General features: G+C 43.6%; 1 protein-coding gene across 6 annotated transcripts in view; it reads left to right on the forward strand.

The window, feature by feature from the left end:
* CRTC1 (CREB regulated transcription coactivator 1) overlaps nt 1–17,082 on the forward strand; it is a 43,233-nt gene extending 26,151 nt beyond the window's left edge. For 2 of the 6 annotated variants that reach the window (XM_076359375.1, XM_076359377.1), the window contains 10 exons: nt 689–783; nt 2,120–2,205; nt 2,600–2,643; nt 2,955–3,175; nt 5,939–6,075; nt 6,652–6,903; nt 9,147–9,248; nt 14,513–14,599; nt 15,436–15,616; nt 16,389–17,082. In XM_076359375.1, the coding sequence (XP_076215490.1) occupies nt 689–783; nt 2,120–2,205; nt 2,600–2,643; nt 2,955–3,175; nt 5,939–6,075; nt 6,652–6,903; nt 9,147–9,248; nt 14,513–14,599; nt 15,436–15,616; nt 16,389–16,600 (1,417 nt within the window). In that variant the 3' untranslated portion in view covers nt 16,601–17,082. The remainder of the gene's footprint in view (nt 1–688; nt 784–2,119; nt 2,206–2,599; nt 2,644–2,954; nt 3,176–5,938; nt 6,076–6,651; nt 6,904–9,146; nt 9,249–14,512; nt 14,600–15,435; nt 15,617–16,388) is intronic. The other 4 variants (XM_076359378.1, XM_076359379.1, XM_076359381.1 and 1 more) reach the window with 4 other exon arrangements.
* The last annotated feature ends 1,820 nt before the right edge of the window (nt 17,083–18,902 follow it).

The raw sequence follows: 18,902 nt of genomic DNA on the forward strand, positions 1-18,902 counted from the left end.
TGTCAGTTAATGTGATCTTTTTAAGGGTAAATCTTGCCAGGTGTTCCAAGGCACACCCCAGAATTGTTGAGTTGTAAAAGACGGATATTTCTCACTGCGCAGAAGCTGGGCTAGTCTGCCCTCGCAAGCGTTCGAGTGGAAAGGAGCACCGAGTTCCCTGTTCCTACCCCTCATGCTCCTGGCACTGGAGGTGCCGAGTTGCCTAAGTGGTGGCCTACGTTCCCGAGCAAAGGACAGTTTGTCATGAGAGATGTGTTGGCCGTGGAGGTTCCCGTCTCCACAACGTACATGCATCCTGAACCAGTCATTTTCCCTCCCTATGAAACAGGGATGCTTTCTTTTCAAAGACTAGTATAACTGAAGTATGTATGAGCAGCTTTCAACTTAAAAGTTGCATTATTTGATCATGCATAATCTTAACAAAGCGTATCAAATTATTTTCTAACGATGGCAACCAATTTACCCTGTATTTCTCTCAATCCCATTATTGAAACAACTGCTCTTCAAACTTGAACTAATTTGTTCTGTGAATAGATTGTTTCACAAGGAAGTTGTGCCTGGTATATGCCATATATAGATTTTGGTTTTTTAATGCAGAGTGTTCAGGTTTTACTGAGTTGGTTGCATTAAAGCATTCTTTAATTTAGAGTAACTGACAATAAAAATGTTGGTTTTGCCTTCCTTTCAGGACAAATTCCGATTCTGCCTTGCACCAGAGTACTATGACTCCGGCTCAACCAGAATCCTTTTCAGGAGGGTCACAGGACATGCAACAGAAAAGAGGTAAACAGACAAAAACTGTAAAAATACTTGTAACATTCAAAGCATTGTACTTCAGATTATACGCACATGTGTTGGTGTTCCTCTATTCCTATAAATACACGTATGCATAACACTTTCTAGGTTCAGTTACGCAGGAATTGGAACACAGGACCACATTCACTCTTCTGGGTACTGAAATCCAGAAAAGATTATACAAAGCTGATAGAACACTTTCTCGAACCCCGTATTCTGTTATTCTAAGGCCTTGCCCTACGGGGAAAAGTAATCTGGGCGTGTGGGACTCTGGTGGTTGGACGGCTCTCAGCGGTACTAGAGGTTTGCAGTTTGTGGTAACTTCTAGTCAAGCGTAGAGATCACAGGCATTTCACAGTCAGTGAAACAATACCGTAAAGTAGCAACAGTTCATCTAGTTTTTTTCTATGGGATTGACATGACCAGTGAATGTGCCCTCAGAGGCAACGCTTACAAACAATACTTCTGACAATATTTCTAGTTACAAGCTGGAGCAGCGCAGCCCTCCGGCGCTAACAATTCTGGTGCCCTCTGCTGGCCCTTGCTCCTGCTGTCAGTTCAAGAAATACGTTAAAAGCTCTTAAATCTGTGTAGAGACATTTAATCCTTAAACAACCACCCGGAGATAAGTGAACACGCAGCACTCGGATGCATATGCGCTGTACGGCAGCTCTTCCATATACTTCTAGAACTGTAAAACATTAAATAATGATCATCTTAAACAGTATTGCATAAATACGGATTTATAGTCATCAGGGTGAAAGGCTTCTGTCGATACATCTCTCTGGGCTTTCTTCTGATGTTTCTTTGTCACCTTGCTGTTAGCATGATGAAACAGTTGATTGAGCAAAAAAAGTGCTTGGAATATGGAGAAGTAACAGCTTTATAGCGTTTCTCTATCCCAGGGGAGATGGTCCGGATTTTTCCCCACTGGAATTGTCCTACTGGCCACCCGTTAGATGCAGCAGGTGTACGTCGCTTGTGCAAAATGCAAAAGATAGGAAAAACCAGGTCCCAAGATACACTCTGCCATTTAGATCTTCTAAGCGGATGAAATTGGAAGCCAAAATTTTTTTCAAGTATTATTTGGGGTTTTTTTGAAGCTGGTAATATCTCCTTGCTAATGAAATACAATTTTAGTCGCTTCTGGTGTTCGTTTAAAAAAATGTTGATCTCATAACAGTAGAGTGCCGCTGTTTCATATTCATTGATAATAGGTTACTTAAGAGTTTTCGAACCCTTGTTTGGTTAAACTTCCAATCTGAAAATTTCTTACGGAGAAGCTTAACATTATGATATGATTCCTTTTCTTCTCGTTTTTTAGTTTTATTACTGACTGTCCCTGGAATGGAGGAAACCACTTCTGAGGCAGACAAAACCCTCTCTAAGCAAGGATGGGACACTAAAAAGGTAGGAATCTCACATTTCAAAGTGCAGCGATTTTATTTTCTAAACATATTTAGGTAAATTAATGCTCTAAATATTGTCAACCAAAACAAACCGCTTGCAGAGATTAGAGATTAAATGCTATATTTAGCAACAAATCACTAAACGTTAGATCAGAAAGGCACTTTATATGTACGTGTGCATGCACACGTTTGATTATATCAGGAGAAACTGTTTAAATTTGAGCCTTGTTGGACCAATAAAGCAAAATACCTTCTAAGAGCTTCACAGAGCTCTTGTGTAGAAGAATAGCTCTTCTGTAGAAATGTATTAAATTAAACTTACTAATTGACATATATCCTAAGCATTAATCTCTAGCAGTATCTTTGCCTTTAAAAATGTCTTCCTTCTATTTTAGACTGGGTCATCAAGACCTAAATCATGTGAAGTTCCAGGAATCAAGTAAGTTTTGAGCAATTTTTTTTTTAAAGAGCATTGAGATCTTTAAGAAAGAATGCTGTGTATTGAATGTCCTCTTGCTTTTGAGTTTTCTGAAAAGCCCTTAGACGGTGTAACGCTGCAATAGATACAAGACAAGCCAAAACCTCATTGGCTATTACATCTCTGGTTTATCAGAAATACACTGTATGATTCTGTATAAGGCACTTTCCTCTTTAAAAAAGATTTTATAAAGATCTGTCCAGGCTGAAATTTAAATTGAGATGTGTCTTTTTTTTTTTTCTTTTTTTTCCCCTCCTCTCTCCCTGATTTAGCATCTTTCCATCAGCTGACCAGGAAAACACTACAACACTGATTCCTGCTACGCATAACACAGGTGGCTCCCTGCCAGACCTGACAAACATCCATTTCCCTTCCCCTCTCCCAACACCATTAGATCCTGAGGAATCCACATTCCCAGCCCTGAGTAGCTCCAATAGTACCGGAAATCTTGCTGCCAATCTGACTCACTTGGGCATCAGCACTGCCAATCAGGGTAAGAGCATAACTCTGAGGCGTTTTTACAGATTGGCCGTAACATGTCACTTGTCTTAAATTAGGGAAGTTGCATTGCTGAATATTACTGTTTTGTCTGAGAGGTAATCGCGCTTCACGGTTGATTGACGTTTCTTTGTAAACAAGTTTTATCAAGCCATTTCTGTACGAAAACGTGAGAAAGCTGTATTTCCTTATGAGACTTACAAATTGTCTTTCATTTCTCTCGCGTTCTTGGTGCCCAAATCGGCTTCGTTTGTTTGTTTGTTTGTTTTATGTGTAAGACTACAGGAGAGACTAGCATCCAAAGCGTGCCTCCCTTGTAATTAATTGTACTTAGCCCCAACAGCACCCGTGTTGCGGAAATATCTTAAGTAGGCCTTTTGTTTTCATTCCTTTAGAAGGGGTTTTTTTTTTTTCAGTGTGAGGATTCTTTCGGAGAGGGAACATTGCTTGCTTCGTCTGAAGCAAATTTTCTCTTTTGAGCAATCAAGAATAATGTGGCGCCTTTACAAGGTGTGCTAGTTTTTGTGAGCTTGACTGCTTAAGTTTTGAAAATATCCTGAATATTCAGGCTACATAATATAGCGGGGCTTTGGGAAACGATACCAAGTGCACGCCTTAATTTCTCACAGCTCTCATTTTGGGGCCTTTGTGTTGAAATCGTTGCCTTCCTAGCAGTGTAGTTTTTGTTGCAAGTTCTTCTCAAGTGCTGTCGCTGTTTGAGCTGTTCAGCATGGTGAGTCTGAGTTGTGTTTGTTGGGGTTTTTGGACTTCGGCAATACTGATAATTTTATTTTTAAAAAAACCCCACAAACAAACATTATTTGCCATGCTGGCAATTTATCGTATTCATACCGATCACCTGATAATTTCAGGACTTGTTAACTTTATAGGCAAATAGCCTGAACTGGTGATTGTTATTTTTTTAAATACTTTCACTGGGTCGTACCCGACTAGTTGTGAAGAGGGTTGCATTTTTTTATTGTCAGTGACAGTTGCAGTCAGTTGATTCCTAGAATAGAAATAAGGCGCTGTATCCAAAAATACAAGTATGTTAAGTGGGTAAGAGAATCCTGCCTAAAAATCCTCTCGTATATTGGGAAAAGGAGATTAATTCTTATCAGGTTAAGGTAGCGTTATGACTGAGCAGTTATATTTAAGAATGAAGCAAGAAGACGGTTTAACCATTTGAGTACGGAGTAGGTCAGCAGCTTTCAGCATCCTTTAACAAGTTTTCTGGTCTCAAAAGAGACTATACCAAGTTTCAGAGGTGGGCTGTCACTCAAGTAGGATTTAGCGAGTCTGTGCCGAGAGCACTATTGTGTGTATAAAAAGAAACAAACTACTTGCGTGGAGTTCGGCCAGATCGTCGCAAAATTTTTTTGCCGTACCCATAATTAGCAAAGTAAACGGTATAAAACCAAACCGGTAAGTATATAATTGCTTTGAAAACATTTCCTGATCTATCAAAGATATACTCATTGATGATTTTCCTGCTTCTCTTTGGAGACAATCCCGTAGTTTGGTCATTGGCACGGTCAGCGTTTGGTGCTTTTTTAACTGATTTTTTCCAAGCCCTCCTTGCCTCTCTTTATCTTCTAGCTCTTTAGCAGAAAACGTAAAGGCTTTTGAACCTTTTGCGGGAGCTCTGTGCATTGCACGGGCATGCCCTCAGCAGCCCCAAGAAAAGGTGGGGAAACAAACATCTGTCAGGTTACAGAGAACTGCCAGCAATTTAAGACTACGCATTTGTGCGTTTGAGTTTGTCGGTTCGCTGACAAGTTCCGTGAGACGGTGTTGATTTTGAAAACATCGCAGGGGAAGCCAGGCAGTCTTCAGAATCTGCGCGGTTTGAGCCAGTTTGCCTGCTGGCTCCTTGGCAGCCCGGACTTCCTGGCTCCCTGGCAGCCCGCCTGGAAGCCTTGAACGTTTGCCAAGTGCCTAGGAGCTCGCAGGCTCTTGTGAATTCCTCCTTTCTGGCAGCTCTAGAAGAACAGCTCGCTAGCTAGATTGTCCTGAAATCACTTTCCAGGGTGTCTCGGTTCCTCTAGGGTGAGGCAGAAAATAAGAAAACAGGGGAGGTTTCAAAAACTTCCAGATTTTTATCCTGGATTTGAACACAATTACGATACTTGACTTGTTTATCCCTACCCCCTGCTAGGTCGTGGCTCTTTAGAGTGTGAAGGATATTTCCTGCCTTCTGTGCGCTGGTATGCCGTTAAAAATGGAGTACTTCCTGTGTAACCAGTTTGCCTTCTGCGTTTTCCATTAAATAGGTGTTTGCTTCTATAATACCGCAAGTGCCCTCTGATTAGTCTCGTTATATGATCTGTTACCTTCTCCCTGAAGTTTGAGCCCTTGCAAATAGTAGAGCAGAATGTGCTTCTCCTGGGTTCCGTGCGTGCAGCCCGGGAGGCGTGCGGGAACGATACCTATGGTTTCTGTAAACCGCTGAAGCTGCTCTGCCTGTTTCAATTTCAAGTCGGCATCTGTGCACAAGCCTGAACGACCGTGACTGGTTTTGGCCCAGGGTAAACCACGGGGATCTTCCTCTCATCCTGATGCTCTTCAGCCTGACAAAATTAATTGCAAATTAGCTAACGAGTTTCAGCCTGACTGGCCGAAGTGCATGCAGCACTTTGCATTAAGTGGTTGCCCACTTAGGCCATTCATTTTTCATCGTTTAGGTAATTACCTCTATACGAGTATCAATAAACCATTGCTCTGTTCCCCTTTAAGCTGGTTTGTTCCTTCCTGGCAGGAATGACGACGACGCCAGCCCCTTCCCAGCAGCACCGTCAGCCAGCCGTCAGTCCTCTCTCATTGAGTGCAGACTCAAGACGACCGCAGTCGCAGCAAATGTCTCCTACGCTTTCCCCTTTGTCACCGATTACTCAGGTAGGAACTTACTTGGAGAACTAACATTTTTTAATCACAGAGTAATTATTTTACCTAGGGAGAAGCTGGCTGGTAACTTCACCTCTCTTGTTCTGTAATTTTCTTCTTTAAATGTGTCCATTAATTTAGAGCCTCAAGAAGAGAGAGGTTTGTAGAGGGGACAGATTTTACTTTCGCTTTTCTAGAACCGTGGTGAAAAACATCTATTAGGACACTTTTCTGTAACAATATTGTCCCAAAGTTAGTTGTGAAATTTGAAAGACATTTCTCAAATTCATGAGAGAAGCTCAGTTAGCTTTTTAAATTGATTTCAGAAGGGTGACTCTGCGACTGACTAGGTTATCAATTTCTGACCTGGACATTCAGCTGGGCTTTTAGAGTATTTGTTTGTTGTACGCGGGAGGTGATATTAAGCCTTTTGAAACATGGTCTTGACTGTTTCTGAACCTTTAGGTAACTTTTTTTAAATGCAAGATGAGATTGACTAAGTACGGTTCACTTGGTGTGAACTTGATGTGCTTGAAAATGAAGGGAAATTACCTGCCAGCGTGGATGATTTTGATCTTTCTTTTTAAGGCCGTGGCTATGGATGCATTGTCTCTGGAGCAGCAGCTTCCCCCATATCCGTTTTTTACCCAGACAACTTCCCAGCAACAGCAGCAGACCCAGGTGGCAAGTACCCTGCCTCAGAATACTCCTTTAATGCAGACCTCTGGTTTACAGCGAGGAGCGCAACTCCCCCCACTCTCCGTCACGGTACCTTCTACCATCCCACAGTCACCTCCGGGCAGTCAGACCCAACCGTCGATGGGAATAGACATCAACTCGGTAAGCTTGGGCCCAGCTGAAAACTGATAGAGCTTTCCTTCGGAAAACCTGGTAGCGTACAGCGTAGCGTCAGAGTTCAAGCTGGACAGCCCTTGTCATAAGTGTACTTTTAGGCAGAGTCTGAAGTAGACGTAGAATGGTTTTGGTTGAATCCACGCTTACATGATTTATAGAGGAGAATCTGGTTTTAATGCACGCTTAGGGTGGCCGTAGTTTCATAAAACGGGGTCCCTTACGGCTCCCTGATTAGACCGGCTTAAACATATCGGCATTTATTTCGTACCTTGCTGCTGCCGTTGCATTGAGATGTATTTTCAGGCTGTTAAATGTAACGCACCCCCGACACATTGTATGTTATACAGTGTGCTATAGACTGGAGGAGCTAGCAGAACTTTGATAAAGAAACCTGCTAACAAGCATTTTCCAAAAGTTGCAGAGAACCAGGTATTTTCTTACACTTTCTGTATTTAGAACCCTTTCATTTTAAGGGATTTTAGAGCATATGTTATTATCGTCACAAATTGGATTTGTGGCTGCCTTCCGATGCCCAGAAGAAATGGAGTGCATACATACACATAGCAAGGACTTACGGACACGTTTCCTTTTTTGCTTGTTTTAAGTGGTCTGTTACGAAACGTTGTCTGTCTCTCTCTCTCTCTCTGCGTATGAAAATCCAAAATGCAGAGCAAGATCAGGGTTCCAGGCTAGCTGGGGAGGAATTTCACAGCTCGTTCTCTGCTCGTTCTGCCCTGCTGTATGGGATCTTGGTGATCCGACCCGTTGTGTCCTTCTGGCGGTGTTGTAGTGACAGTAGCTGGTTTGAGAATGAGAAGAAATCATTGGCTATTGACCTAGCGCTTGATCGTGGATTTCATTTGCGGATGAAATTTTTAACAGTTTGTGCTGATAAGAGCTTCTTGGAAGAAGCTGCTTCCCTTTCAGGATTGGAAGGGGAAGAGGAAGGACGAATCCAGTAGTGGAAAGGACACCGACCCACTCAAAATGTGTCCGATGTTTTGATTCTAATACTCACGTAGCTACCAGTACAGATGATTCTGCTTTTCCTTCTTTGCTTTCTGTGTTGCTTTCCTCATCCTAAACTTCTTCATGACCTTAACTTCTAGGGTGCTGTGCTTATCCTTTAAAGCAACTGAAATAATTAATAAATAAACTTAAATTTAAAGCTAGTTTATCAAAAAGCCGTTTGAGCTGCGTTACAGTCTCGCTTACAACTTTGATGCAGTTTTTGTAAAGCAATATTGAAATTAATTTTGCTGTAGTTTGGATGTCTGCTTAAAGCGCGTAAGTAGCAGTGCATGGCAAAAAAGGGTTAAGACATATTTTCTTGCGATTTACAGAATTCGGTGTCAGAAAGCATTTGCAGTGCAGCGTTCTCCCACCCCGCAAAGCTGTGTGATTAAATTACTCCTTTTCTTAGAACTACTGGATTGCAGGTTTTCCTCAATCTGTTAATTTCTAAAGGAAGTCTAATGAGAAGAGCTGTGCTTACTATTTATGTTAATTAGTGCAACATTCTATTTAAACGCCACTAAGATTATTAATTTGTTCAAATCCAGGGTTCTTCATGACTAAAAAAAGGTAAATCTTTGAAAACGTGTTCTCAGGACGACTGAGAACAATGGGAATGTAACTAATGTAAACCTGCAAAACGTAGCGTGAATTCTCAGACAGTGTCTGTTCCGTGTCCTGGGGTAAGATGCAGCTTTGAGGAGGATTCCAGTCTGCATGGTTATACACTTCAATCTTGATAACGCACCCAGGCTATTTAAGACTAGGCAGAGTAATACGAGGAGGATTTCCAGAGCAGTGTAAACACAGGTCAAGAACGTGTGGGTACGGCAGTTGAACTGAAGAATAAATTACATTATTTTTGAGTAGTTCCCAGCTTTTAATACTTCTTTTCCCTAAATCGTTGGCTGACCAGATGATTATTTTTTTTTTAATTGAACGTAACTGAGAACAGTGAGAAAATATTTCAACGGTTTTGCTTGTACAGCAGCACTGCCCCGCTCTCAGCCGTTCAGTCAGACAAGACCGTGCCACGCTGACACCTTAACTCTCTCCTTTTTGCGGCATCGTTCACAGTAATCGTGTCTTCATACACAGCCAAGAATTGAAGAGGATGGTTTCTCCCAGCTTCCTCGAGCTGTATATGCCAGAAGTTTTATAATTTTCCAACCTTCCATCAATCCCATGGTCTTTAATTCTGTGTTGTTCTGTAGGCTTCACTCCAGCAGTACCGCAGTAATGCTGGATCCCCAGCCAACCAGTCTCCCACCTCTCCTGTCTCCAATCAAGGCTTCTCTCCTGGCAGCTCCCCTCAAGTAAGGGACTCTGTGCTTCCACAGGCCTTGCTTCTTGTGTTTGTTTTTAGTTGAGTCTCTCCATTACTGACCCATAGTTGTCTCACTGTAATTGTACGTGCCTCATGCATTACTGATGTCTCATCTTGTTTGCAGTTTCATTCAGTTCCAGAGTTTTTCAATAGCTGGTGAATTGCCTTTTTATTGGTCAAAGCTACTGTTTGAACGCTATTAGAACTCCGTTATTTCTTTGGGGTGTACCGTGGACAGAACCTCCAGGTAGACCCCTTTCAATTAGCAGTGTAGGGGCTGACAGATAAGGTTGGGAGGGCAGGGGAGAGAGGGGGGGAAGCTTAAGTGCGTCCTGCAGCAGGATGACTCCCGTGGCACTCAGTATCCCTTGTGTGGCCAAATGCATTTACATCAGGACCTTTTTTTACGTGGGAACATACACTTTGAAAGAAAACACTGGAGAAAATGCTCTTAAAATGAGCAGTTGTATCTTGTGGCTTGCAAGTAATGGGTTAGTAAACAGGCTTTCCTGCATGCTAGCTGGTTTTTCTTCCTGTGTATGTATATACTCGTACATCCACGTGTCCTATATGCAAGTCATAGCTTGGTGTGCATGTGATCCTATGAAGGGGAATTTTTACCTGCCAGCAGCAAGGCAGTTAAAAACAAGGCAGTTTTTGGGGGTGCCCCTAACGTAAGGGAGCGAGTGCATTTTCAGTACAGAAATAATCTGATGCTGCTAAAACAGCTCCGTATGGCTGCCCTTTTCCTAAATCCCACCCGTAGAAACGAGGCGCAGGAAATTCTTCCAGAGCATCACAACAGAGTCTGAAAATACATTTTCTGTTTCATCGTTTAACGTTTAAGGCTGTAAGGAGGATCCTATCTAAATAAGTGCTGTGCCCCTTCATGGTTCCAAAGCAGAAGCTTCGTCTCTCCTTGCCATTAGCCAGAGACAGGTCACTGGTAAGCTCAGTAATAGATCCGAGTGTCAGGACTGTCTGGATTTTCTTAACCCTTGCTTAATTGCTTCTTAACTTCTCTCTCTTCTGCCTGCTTCTGCCAGTTCTGCTGTGTTCTGTGTGTGGCTCAAAGAAAACAAGCAAACTTACTCCTCTAGGCTGTCATGTAGAGCAAAGCTGTTGCCAGTCTTGCTGCAAATCTCGGGTCCAGTTCTCATTTGGGCAGCGCATCCGATTTTTTGATTTTTGCATTGATTTTCTTTCCCCCTTGACTTCTCAATAACCCTTTCTTGGTTTTGTCCACAGGCTTGTTGCCACTGGTCAGTCCAAGTACTGGAGTGCAGCAAGCACTCCCCAGTGGAGCACAGACTTGACTATAATTTTTCCTGCTGGGCCTGTTTTATCCTGTAAACTCCTGCATAGGTTTTGCTGTTTTCAAGTGGGACGCCGTAACTCACGCGCGAAGGGAAGAGGGTTTATTAATACCACTTGACTTAGTATTGGCCTCTTAAAAAATACCCGCACAGTTCTTTATTTTTGCTAAATTAAAAATGAGACAGCTTTCCTGCCTCCATCGATGAACCAGAAGCTAGTAGTGGCGAGCGAGCTATCTGTGGTGGTGGTTGCAACGGAGAGAAGCAACGGGGGAAGAAAAATTTGGGTTGGTTGCGATTCTGGGGGGCAGCTCCCAAGTAGCAGGATCCATTAGACTGTAGAGTAACCTGCCAAGGGTAAAGGCAGATTGGTTCCAACAGCGGAATATGCCCATTGTGGAACAGTCTGGCACTGGCTGACAGGAGTGGAATAAAGTAGGTGCGACTGGGTAGGCGTCCCCCGCTTGCTCCTGTTTCTCTGATTAATTTTAGGTTAAATCGTTCTGCAGCGTATCAGTATGATGAGTGACATGCTCTAAAAATAGAAATCCGTGGTTTGATTTTTATCACATACGGTTCATTCACCAGAATTTATTTTTCATGTTTCCACATCTCCAAATCTATTTGCTCTTGTGTTTTAGATGTGTGTTTGTTCTATGAAGGTCTTCCTGTTCAAACACGAATTGAAAAGCTCTGCTTGTAGTTCTCAGCTTTGTGTTTGCATGGCTTTTCATTGACGATGGCTTGTTTATTACTACTTCGCTTTCCCCCTCTAACACCTGGCATACTGTTCCAATTAGATAGAAATCTGCTTTTTTTAGTAGAATGGCTGTATACTGGATAATATGGTATGTATTTTTAGATTAATAATTTAAGCCAGGGGTTTTGTGGTTTGGGGTTTTTTTTTTTTTCCTTGCAGTCACCACATCATTAACCCAAGAAGATGTACTGTTGACAAAACAGACCTCATCTAGTGTTTCTGGAGGAGATGGTGTTAGCAAGATGTTTTTCACAGCGCTGTCGATAAATTATTCTAGGCCTCTGAAGTGTTGAAGTAATGACATTTCCAGTTGATTTCCTTTGGGAGTTTCAGTGCTTACAGATGTAATAACCGGTATACTTGAGAGCTGAGGAATAAATACGGGCTTGTATGTTTTGTTAGGAGCTACTAACGTAGACTTGCACAAATAGATTTTGGTCTACTGTTTATTATTTTTCATGTTGCCCAAACTTTTTAGGATGGGGTCAGTGCTTAGTGGAATGCAAAGATTTTAGTTTTTGCCCTGCTTCTGAAAAGCTCCTGTAAAAAGGAAATGTCAGAATTTGATGGAAAAAAAATACCTCGATTCTCTTTGGAGCTCTTGAATAGCCGTTGTATTTCTAGTGCCCGTCCAAACGGGCTTTGATTCCCGTCGAGTATGTGACGTCCTGAAGCGCAAATTTTTCATTAGAAATGGTTATAAAACATCACACAGCTCTGAAGCCGTGCCTGCCACTTGAGATGGGAAGGACTTTCCCGTGGCAGAGTTAAGCTTGGCCGGTCCTGGTCGGCTTGCTGAGTTAGCTCTACGCTCTGACTCCTTTTTTTTTTTTTTTTTTTTAATTTTTTTTTTGGAAGAAAAAAGGTAACACGCGTAGCAGGTTGAATAATGTGGAGTTTGAGCAGTTGATCAAAGTGTGACTGGGCAGCAGGTAAGATATCAGTGGTTTAAAGAAAAATGTGGGGCTTTTTATTTAAGTGGTGCTTTGCTTTTCCTCTTGTCAGGTGTAATGTGGCTCTTGCTCGTGATGTTTGATAACTCCCTCGTAGCCCTGTCTCAGGCGGGGGGTAGAGCAGCCACCGTAGTTTTGAGGACCAGGTGATAAATTGGAAGACCGGCTCCAATTACAACCATTTTCCATTTTTACCTGCTTCTAAGGAGGGCATCGAGTAGGGTGTTAAGCTGCAAAGATGTCGTCATTGTTCTGTGGTCATCGCTGTGACAGATCATTAATGCCCAGGGAAGTGAATCAAAATCTTATTTTTGTCCATAAAAGCCTATTCTTGGCTCAGGCTCCATTTAATCAGCCTTGAGGATGAGCTGGCTTCATTTAGTTAAACCATTTCTTACGGAGAAGTTACCGTCGCGACCTTCTCTGACAAAGATGTGGAGGCAGTTGTCTCTACCTTTTCTGACTCTGCCAGTATCGCACCTGCAGTGCCGCACGGTGGAGGTCCGTAAGTTCTGTGTTTCCAGGGTTCTGACGTTACCCAGCAGCGCTGTTCCGCAGCAAATTCCTCGCTTCTCCAAGTGCGTTCAAACCACACCCACACCCTCGCATGCGGCCGGTGGAAGGTGCTTCGCGGCGACGCTCGGAGCAGTTCTTGGATGGAACGGGATCTGCTCAGCACGGAGTTTTGTAGCACGGGCAGCATGTGCTGAACTTTCAGCCACCTTCCCCCACGGAGTCTCGTTCTCAGGCTGTGAATCCCTCCCTTGATGCCACATTTATCCAAAAGCGTCCCTATAATGTGGTAGCTGAGGATTCTGGCCGAAGGTGGGAAGGTTTTTGTTTGCTTTAAAAAGAATATATTGTTGCTTCCTTCCTGATAGTCCCCTCATGGAGGTCGTGGGCAGTTCAGGGTTTGGTGGGGTTTTTTTAATACGAGACTTCCATTCTTTTCCTTGCATGCAACCTGCAAATAAGCTGCGCTGAGATCTGCTACTGCCGTAGGAGGGAGAATGTTTAAAACGGGATGTTGCCTGAAATTTTTATGTTCACTGTTGTGGACGTCAAACTGTGTTTTTTGAATATCTTAATCTTTGGCCGTGTTCAGTGCTTCTAACTGTGGTGGCTGGTGTAACTCGGTTCTGACATTTCCTAGGCTTTTGCTTCATTTCATACGCTGGTTAGGTTTCTAAGGAGAAAATTTGTAGCCTTCCTCTTTTAATGCAGAGCTAAAACAGCTGGAAAATGCTGTGCAAGGTATTGAATTATTTTTCCAAGAGTGATACAAACGCCCCATGCAAATTGTCTTTTATAGACACCATCCTTTATAGACGCTCGCTTTGTCAGGAGATGGGGGTTTTTTTTTCAGCTGGAGTATCAGAATTTGTGACAGGTTTAAATAAGGAGTGATCTCTCTGTGATATCTTTTATATCTGGGACAGTACTGAATAGTATTAAAAGGTCGACCTCAAATTCTTGGTCGCCTTTAGAATAATTGGTAAATGATGGAGAATAACTGACAAACGCTTGTCGTGCTAGAGGGGACAGTAAAATTAGCAAGGCCGAGGAATTCCTCCCGAGATTCTCGCCTTCGAACTGCTGATAACACGCTTTACCGGGCTTTCTCGTTAACTCTTCTGCTCTGCAGCTAAAGTGAAACGACTTTAAAATGTCAGTTTTATGTCGGCCTGTTGTTGTCTCGGTGAAGCTGGCTGTTCCGTGAACGCGAGGTTGCAGAGACAGTGAGCTAGTCGCTCCCTGCGTGCCGGTGATCAGCTTTTGCATTGCGTTTTGGTTTCACGTGCGGTTTAATTCTGTGTGGGGTTTGTCTTTCACCAAAACCAAAACAAACCAAAAACAAACCCCAAAATTCCCAGAAGAGCTGAAGTTGCAGAGTGATTTTTATTTCTCGTGTTACCTGGCGCACTCGTCTGTTTTCATAAATCAGCACTTTTGTATGTTGTATGTCCCCCGTGAGGAAGTTTGTTTGGTTTACTTGACTGTATTTTTGTGCTCACCGAAAGGCAGCGTAACAGGGAAGGATTCGTGTCCTGGAGGGACGTACTGAATGTTTTATGAATTTGCTGGTGGCTAGTGGTTGTTAATAATAAAGGGCACCGCTAACGAACTTTGAGAAGAATCGGTTGGAAGGCTGGAGTCACTCGCACGCCGTGGGTACGTCTGTTTGTGAGATTTTTGCACCATAAAGACTCTGTTTTGTTTTCAGCATTCTTCCATTCTGGGGAGTGTATTTGGTGACTCCTATTATGATCAGCAGATGACAGCTAGGCAGGCTAATGCCCTATCCCATCAGGTGAGCAAATTCATCTCAGATTTTCAGCTATATTTCGGCCACTTTCAGCTTAAAATAAATATAGATCAACTTCTGATTATTTTACGTGAGATCACGTTTTGTCCATACAGTTTTACTTCTGTTATTTTCAGTTTGCAATACTCGGGGATTTCTTTGCTTCTGTTGTTTGGTTCCCCCCCCCCCCCCCTTCCTTCCCCTTCCTCCCTCTTAGCCATCATAGCAGATGTTTTTAAAGGTGTTCTGCCAAGTTTTTTGGATTAAAGATAATGAAAATAAATGTTAAAAACGCCACGTCTCCGGCCGTAGTTGCATTTGGGAAGGATTCGCTTGTAGGTGGTAACGATATTTACTCCTGGATTTTGCAAACAACTCGTGCACGGTACCAAAACCTCGCGAGCAGACCCACGCCTTCGTTAGTTTGGCCAACCGGCGCGTTGGTTCACTGAGCTGTGAAACACGCTCTGGTAGCAGGAAAAAATGAGATGCCTTCTGAGAGGCAATGCTTGATGGGCAGATACCTGAGTTAGTGGCATAAATTATGGTGGTTTTGTTTTTACTTTGTTTTAAAGCTACCTTCTCTTTTGTTCTTACGGTATCAAAAGCAACAATTTTATTTTTGCATCCACCCTCTCCTCATTCCCCTGCACTCTCAATCTGGCAGTCAACTATTCTGGCAAGTTAAGTGAAAATAGACCATATTTTGATCAACGAAACCTAAAGATGAATTTGTTTGCCTGTCTCTTTCGACATTACTTCCCGTACTTGAGCTTTGTAAGTTGTTTTGCTGTATTTCCTGATGGCTAGAAGTAATAATTCCTTTGTGCCTTGGTCTTCAGCTTGAACAGTTTAATATGATAGAAAACGCCATTAGTTCCAACAGCCTGTACAGCCCTTGTTCCACCCTTAACTACTCCCAGGCAGCCATGATGGGACTTACCGGCAGTCATGGCAGCTTGCAGGACTCGCAGCAGCTGAATTACTCCAGCCATGGAAACATCCCCAACATCATTCTTACAGGTAAGAAAATCACAGACTTAACCGACAAGTAAAGCCCTCCCGGTGTCGGTGTTTCTCTCCGTTGTGCAAGGGCTCACTTTGAGCCGAGAAAGGAAAAGGGTTTCACCCTTCTGTGTAAATGTTCGTGTTACCGGTCTGGCGTATCCCCCGAGTGCCGGGGAGCCTGACGGCTCTCGTTTAATCCCAGCAAACGGGTAGAGCTGCAGGGGCAGCACCGATTGTCTTGCAGACTTTCCCTGCCTCTGAATTTACTGGATCCTCCGTCGCAGCGAGGGAGAAGCGGTGAAAGCCGAACTTCCTCCTCTGCTGCTCTGTGCGAGCTTGCCAACGGAGAGAGTTTTTAGTGTCACGTATGGTAGCGAACCTGGTCACGGTTGGACGTTCGGAAACAATTTCTGCACAGGCCACTGAGAAAGCCGTAGTTCTGTCCACCTTTCAGCCAAGGCCTCCTGCTGATTAGAATGACGTGAATGAAGGTGGTTGCCCCTAAACCTAAGGGGGAGAAAAGAGACTGAGGGGACAGTGCTTTGTGGCCCCCAGATACATGTATATGAATTTTGTGTTGTGTCAGGCCGTTACGACGGTTTTGAGATGCTCTGACAAATCTGTCGTTCATCCAGCTGGAAATGAGGATAGATGTTCCTTGTCTGAACTTCAGCCTTAGTTCAATAAATTATTCCAGCATTTTTGCAAGCTGCTTTATGACTCGTCTGCCTGGAGAATATGTATTTGCTAAGTCCTACCGACACCTTTCCCTTCCTCTTCCCTGCAGTGACAGGAGAATCTCCTCCCAGCTTATCAAAAGAACTGACCAGCTCTTTGGCAGGAGTGGGAGACGTCAGCTTTGACACGGATTCCCAGTTCCCTCTGGATGAACTCAAAATTGACCCTTTAACCTTGGATGGACTGCACATGCTGAATGACCCAGACATGGTCCTCACCGACCCCGCCACAGAGGACACGTTCAGGATGGACCGGCTGTGAAGCGTGGACACCAGGAGCGTGGGAATGACGCTTGTTCCCGGAGCCCAGCCGAACTGGAGAGTCCGATGGGTCAGTGGTGTCAGAACAGGAGCTGCCGAGAGCGGTAGCTCTGTCCTGTACAACGTGTACAATGAGTAAAGCTTGTCGTTCTAAGCTTGCAGCGCTGCAGACCCCTACTCCCTGTCGCGCCGTATTTCGCCCCTTATCCACTCATTGCCATTAATGAGGAAGGAGTTTCCATCAGCCTTTTCCTCTCCGGAGCCCCCCCCCCCCTTCCCCCCACCAAAGCTCCAGCGTTAAGTCGTCGATTTATCCTTTGCACTAGAAAGGGGGTGGGTTTGGGCAGGCGAGGAAGGTTCGGAGCCAAGGGTAAAGAGATTCTTTCTGACGTACCAAATTGTTGGCTGCTGTTTGCGACGGGGAGGGGGAGGCGCCGCCTACGCGTGTCCCCCCCCCTCCCTTCCCACTGACTCGAAAGCAAATCTGCGCTGCCGCCCTCTGGGAGGGGCTGGGGGGGGGGGGGGGGGGGGGCTTCGGCGGTTTTGACTCTGCTTTGTGACGGCTGCTTCGTAGAGCAACATGCTGCTCCCCTTGTCGATATGCCATGTTTGCTTTCAGGTTTGTTTCCTTGACTGTCGTCCTGCACCCACCGCCTCTTCCCATGCCCTGAGCAAACTCGCGTTACTTGGCAAAGCGGAAAAGCAGCCTGGCAGCCCGACGGCCCTTTGTAGCCGGCTAGGCGAAAAAGGCAACCGTGAACACTATTTTCAAAGCTTTTTCTTTTTTTTTTCTTTAAATATATATGTAATATATATATTTATAAATATATGTATACATATATATATATAGCGCATTTCTGAGCACACAAAAAAGTACTATAATTCATTACTTGATTAGCGCGGAGGAAGGATCGGAACATTTTAAAGCAGCTAAAAGAATATAGGAGACTAACTTGCAGAGCGTATGTCTGATTTTACTTTGCAAGAGATTCCTGGGCAACAGGAAGGGCATTTCTGTAGCAATGCCTGGCTCAAATCACGATGACTATTTTTTATTTTTTATTCGTATTCATTACTTATTCTGTTACCATTATTTATGATCTTTTCGGTTTTTATTTAAGTCTTTGGATATTAGGAAAGTAGCTAAACTACATACAGCCAATTGAAGCACTCTACGTAATACTTGTACAGTACATCTTTTTTGTGTTTTTATTCCAGAAATATATTATATATATTATATATATAGGTATTTTTAACTAACTGGAATTTTAAACAGATGTTGAGCAGAAGTAAGGAAGCCTAAGGCGAGTCTAGATGTTTTCCTTTTATATAGTCAAAATAGGGGGGCAGGAACTTTAGATATTCCTTCTTTCACCCTGGGGGAAAAACAGCTTGCTCCACAGTGACTAGTACTGTATCCTCGAGCAGGTTGAGAATCTGTTAAATTTATAATAGACTATTTCTGTTAGTCCTTGTTAATATTCCGTGCTGCGGCGTAACGGACCGGTGGATGACACTTTTTATCAATGGCAGATTGAAAACAAACCAAACCACGAACCACCCGTTGACTCTGAATTGGCGGTTTCACTTAAATGTCGTGGCTGAGCTGACGACGATTCCCAGACCTCTGCCCTTGGGTCTCTCGCCGATTTGAAAAAGGCGTTTAAAGATTTATCAGGAGCCCAGCAGGCTTACAGTAATCGCCCGGGGCGCCGTTAAAACGTTCTCTTCGTTACACTGTAATCTGCACAGTAACAGAATCTGTAAGTACACGGCCCTTCTCTTCAGCAGGAGTTGCGGATTAACATTATTTTGAATCTTATTGACAAATGAAAAGTTACGTTGCACCTGACACCCCGAACGTCCCATCCACATCCATTTTTGTTAAATACAGCCTCGGTAAAAAAGCCTTTTTAGTTTTCGTTGCAAGACGAGCTGCGCTTTGTTGATTTCCCCCCCCCCCTCTGGCACGGCAATTCCACATCTGCTCTCTTTCAACTCGGTCTGCATCAGCTGGATTTGCTTTCCGTCTGAAAACGTGTCCGTTCTTTCTCAGCCGGCATGACTTTTCAAGCAAAAAAAAAAAACACAAACCCCTCAGCACTTCTACCCGCCCCATTCCCCTCGAGAAAGATTTTTCCTTGCTGTTTTCAGCAAGCGATAACGAAGGTCCGCAGAGGAGCTGGGCTGCTCTTAATGAGTTATACTAGGTTTCTGTGTGCTTCCAGAAATCGGCGGGACGCCGTCCTGAGATTCATGCAAACCCTGCTGAGCAGAATCGTTGTTGGGATCTCTCTAATCTG

This window comes from Aptenodytes patagonicus, chromosome 25, assembly GCF_965638725.1.
Source record: "Aptenodytes patagonicus chromosome 25, bAptPat1.pri.cur, whole genome shotgun sequence".
Classification (NCBI taxonomy): domain Eukaryota; kingdom Metazoa; phylum Chordata; class Aves; order Sphenisciformes; family Spheniscidae; genus Aptenodytes; species Aptenodytes patagonicus.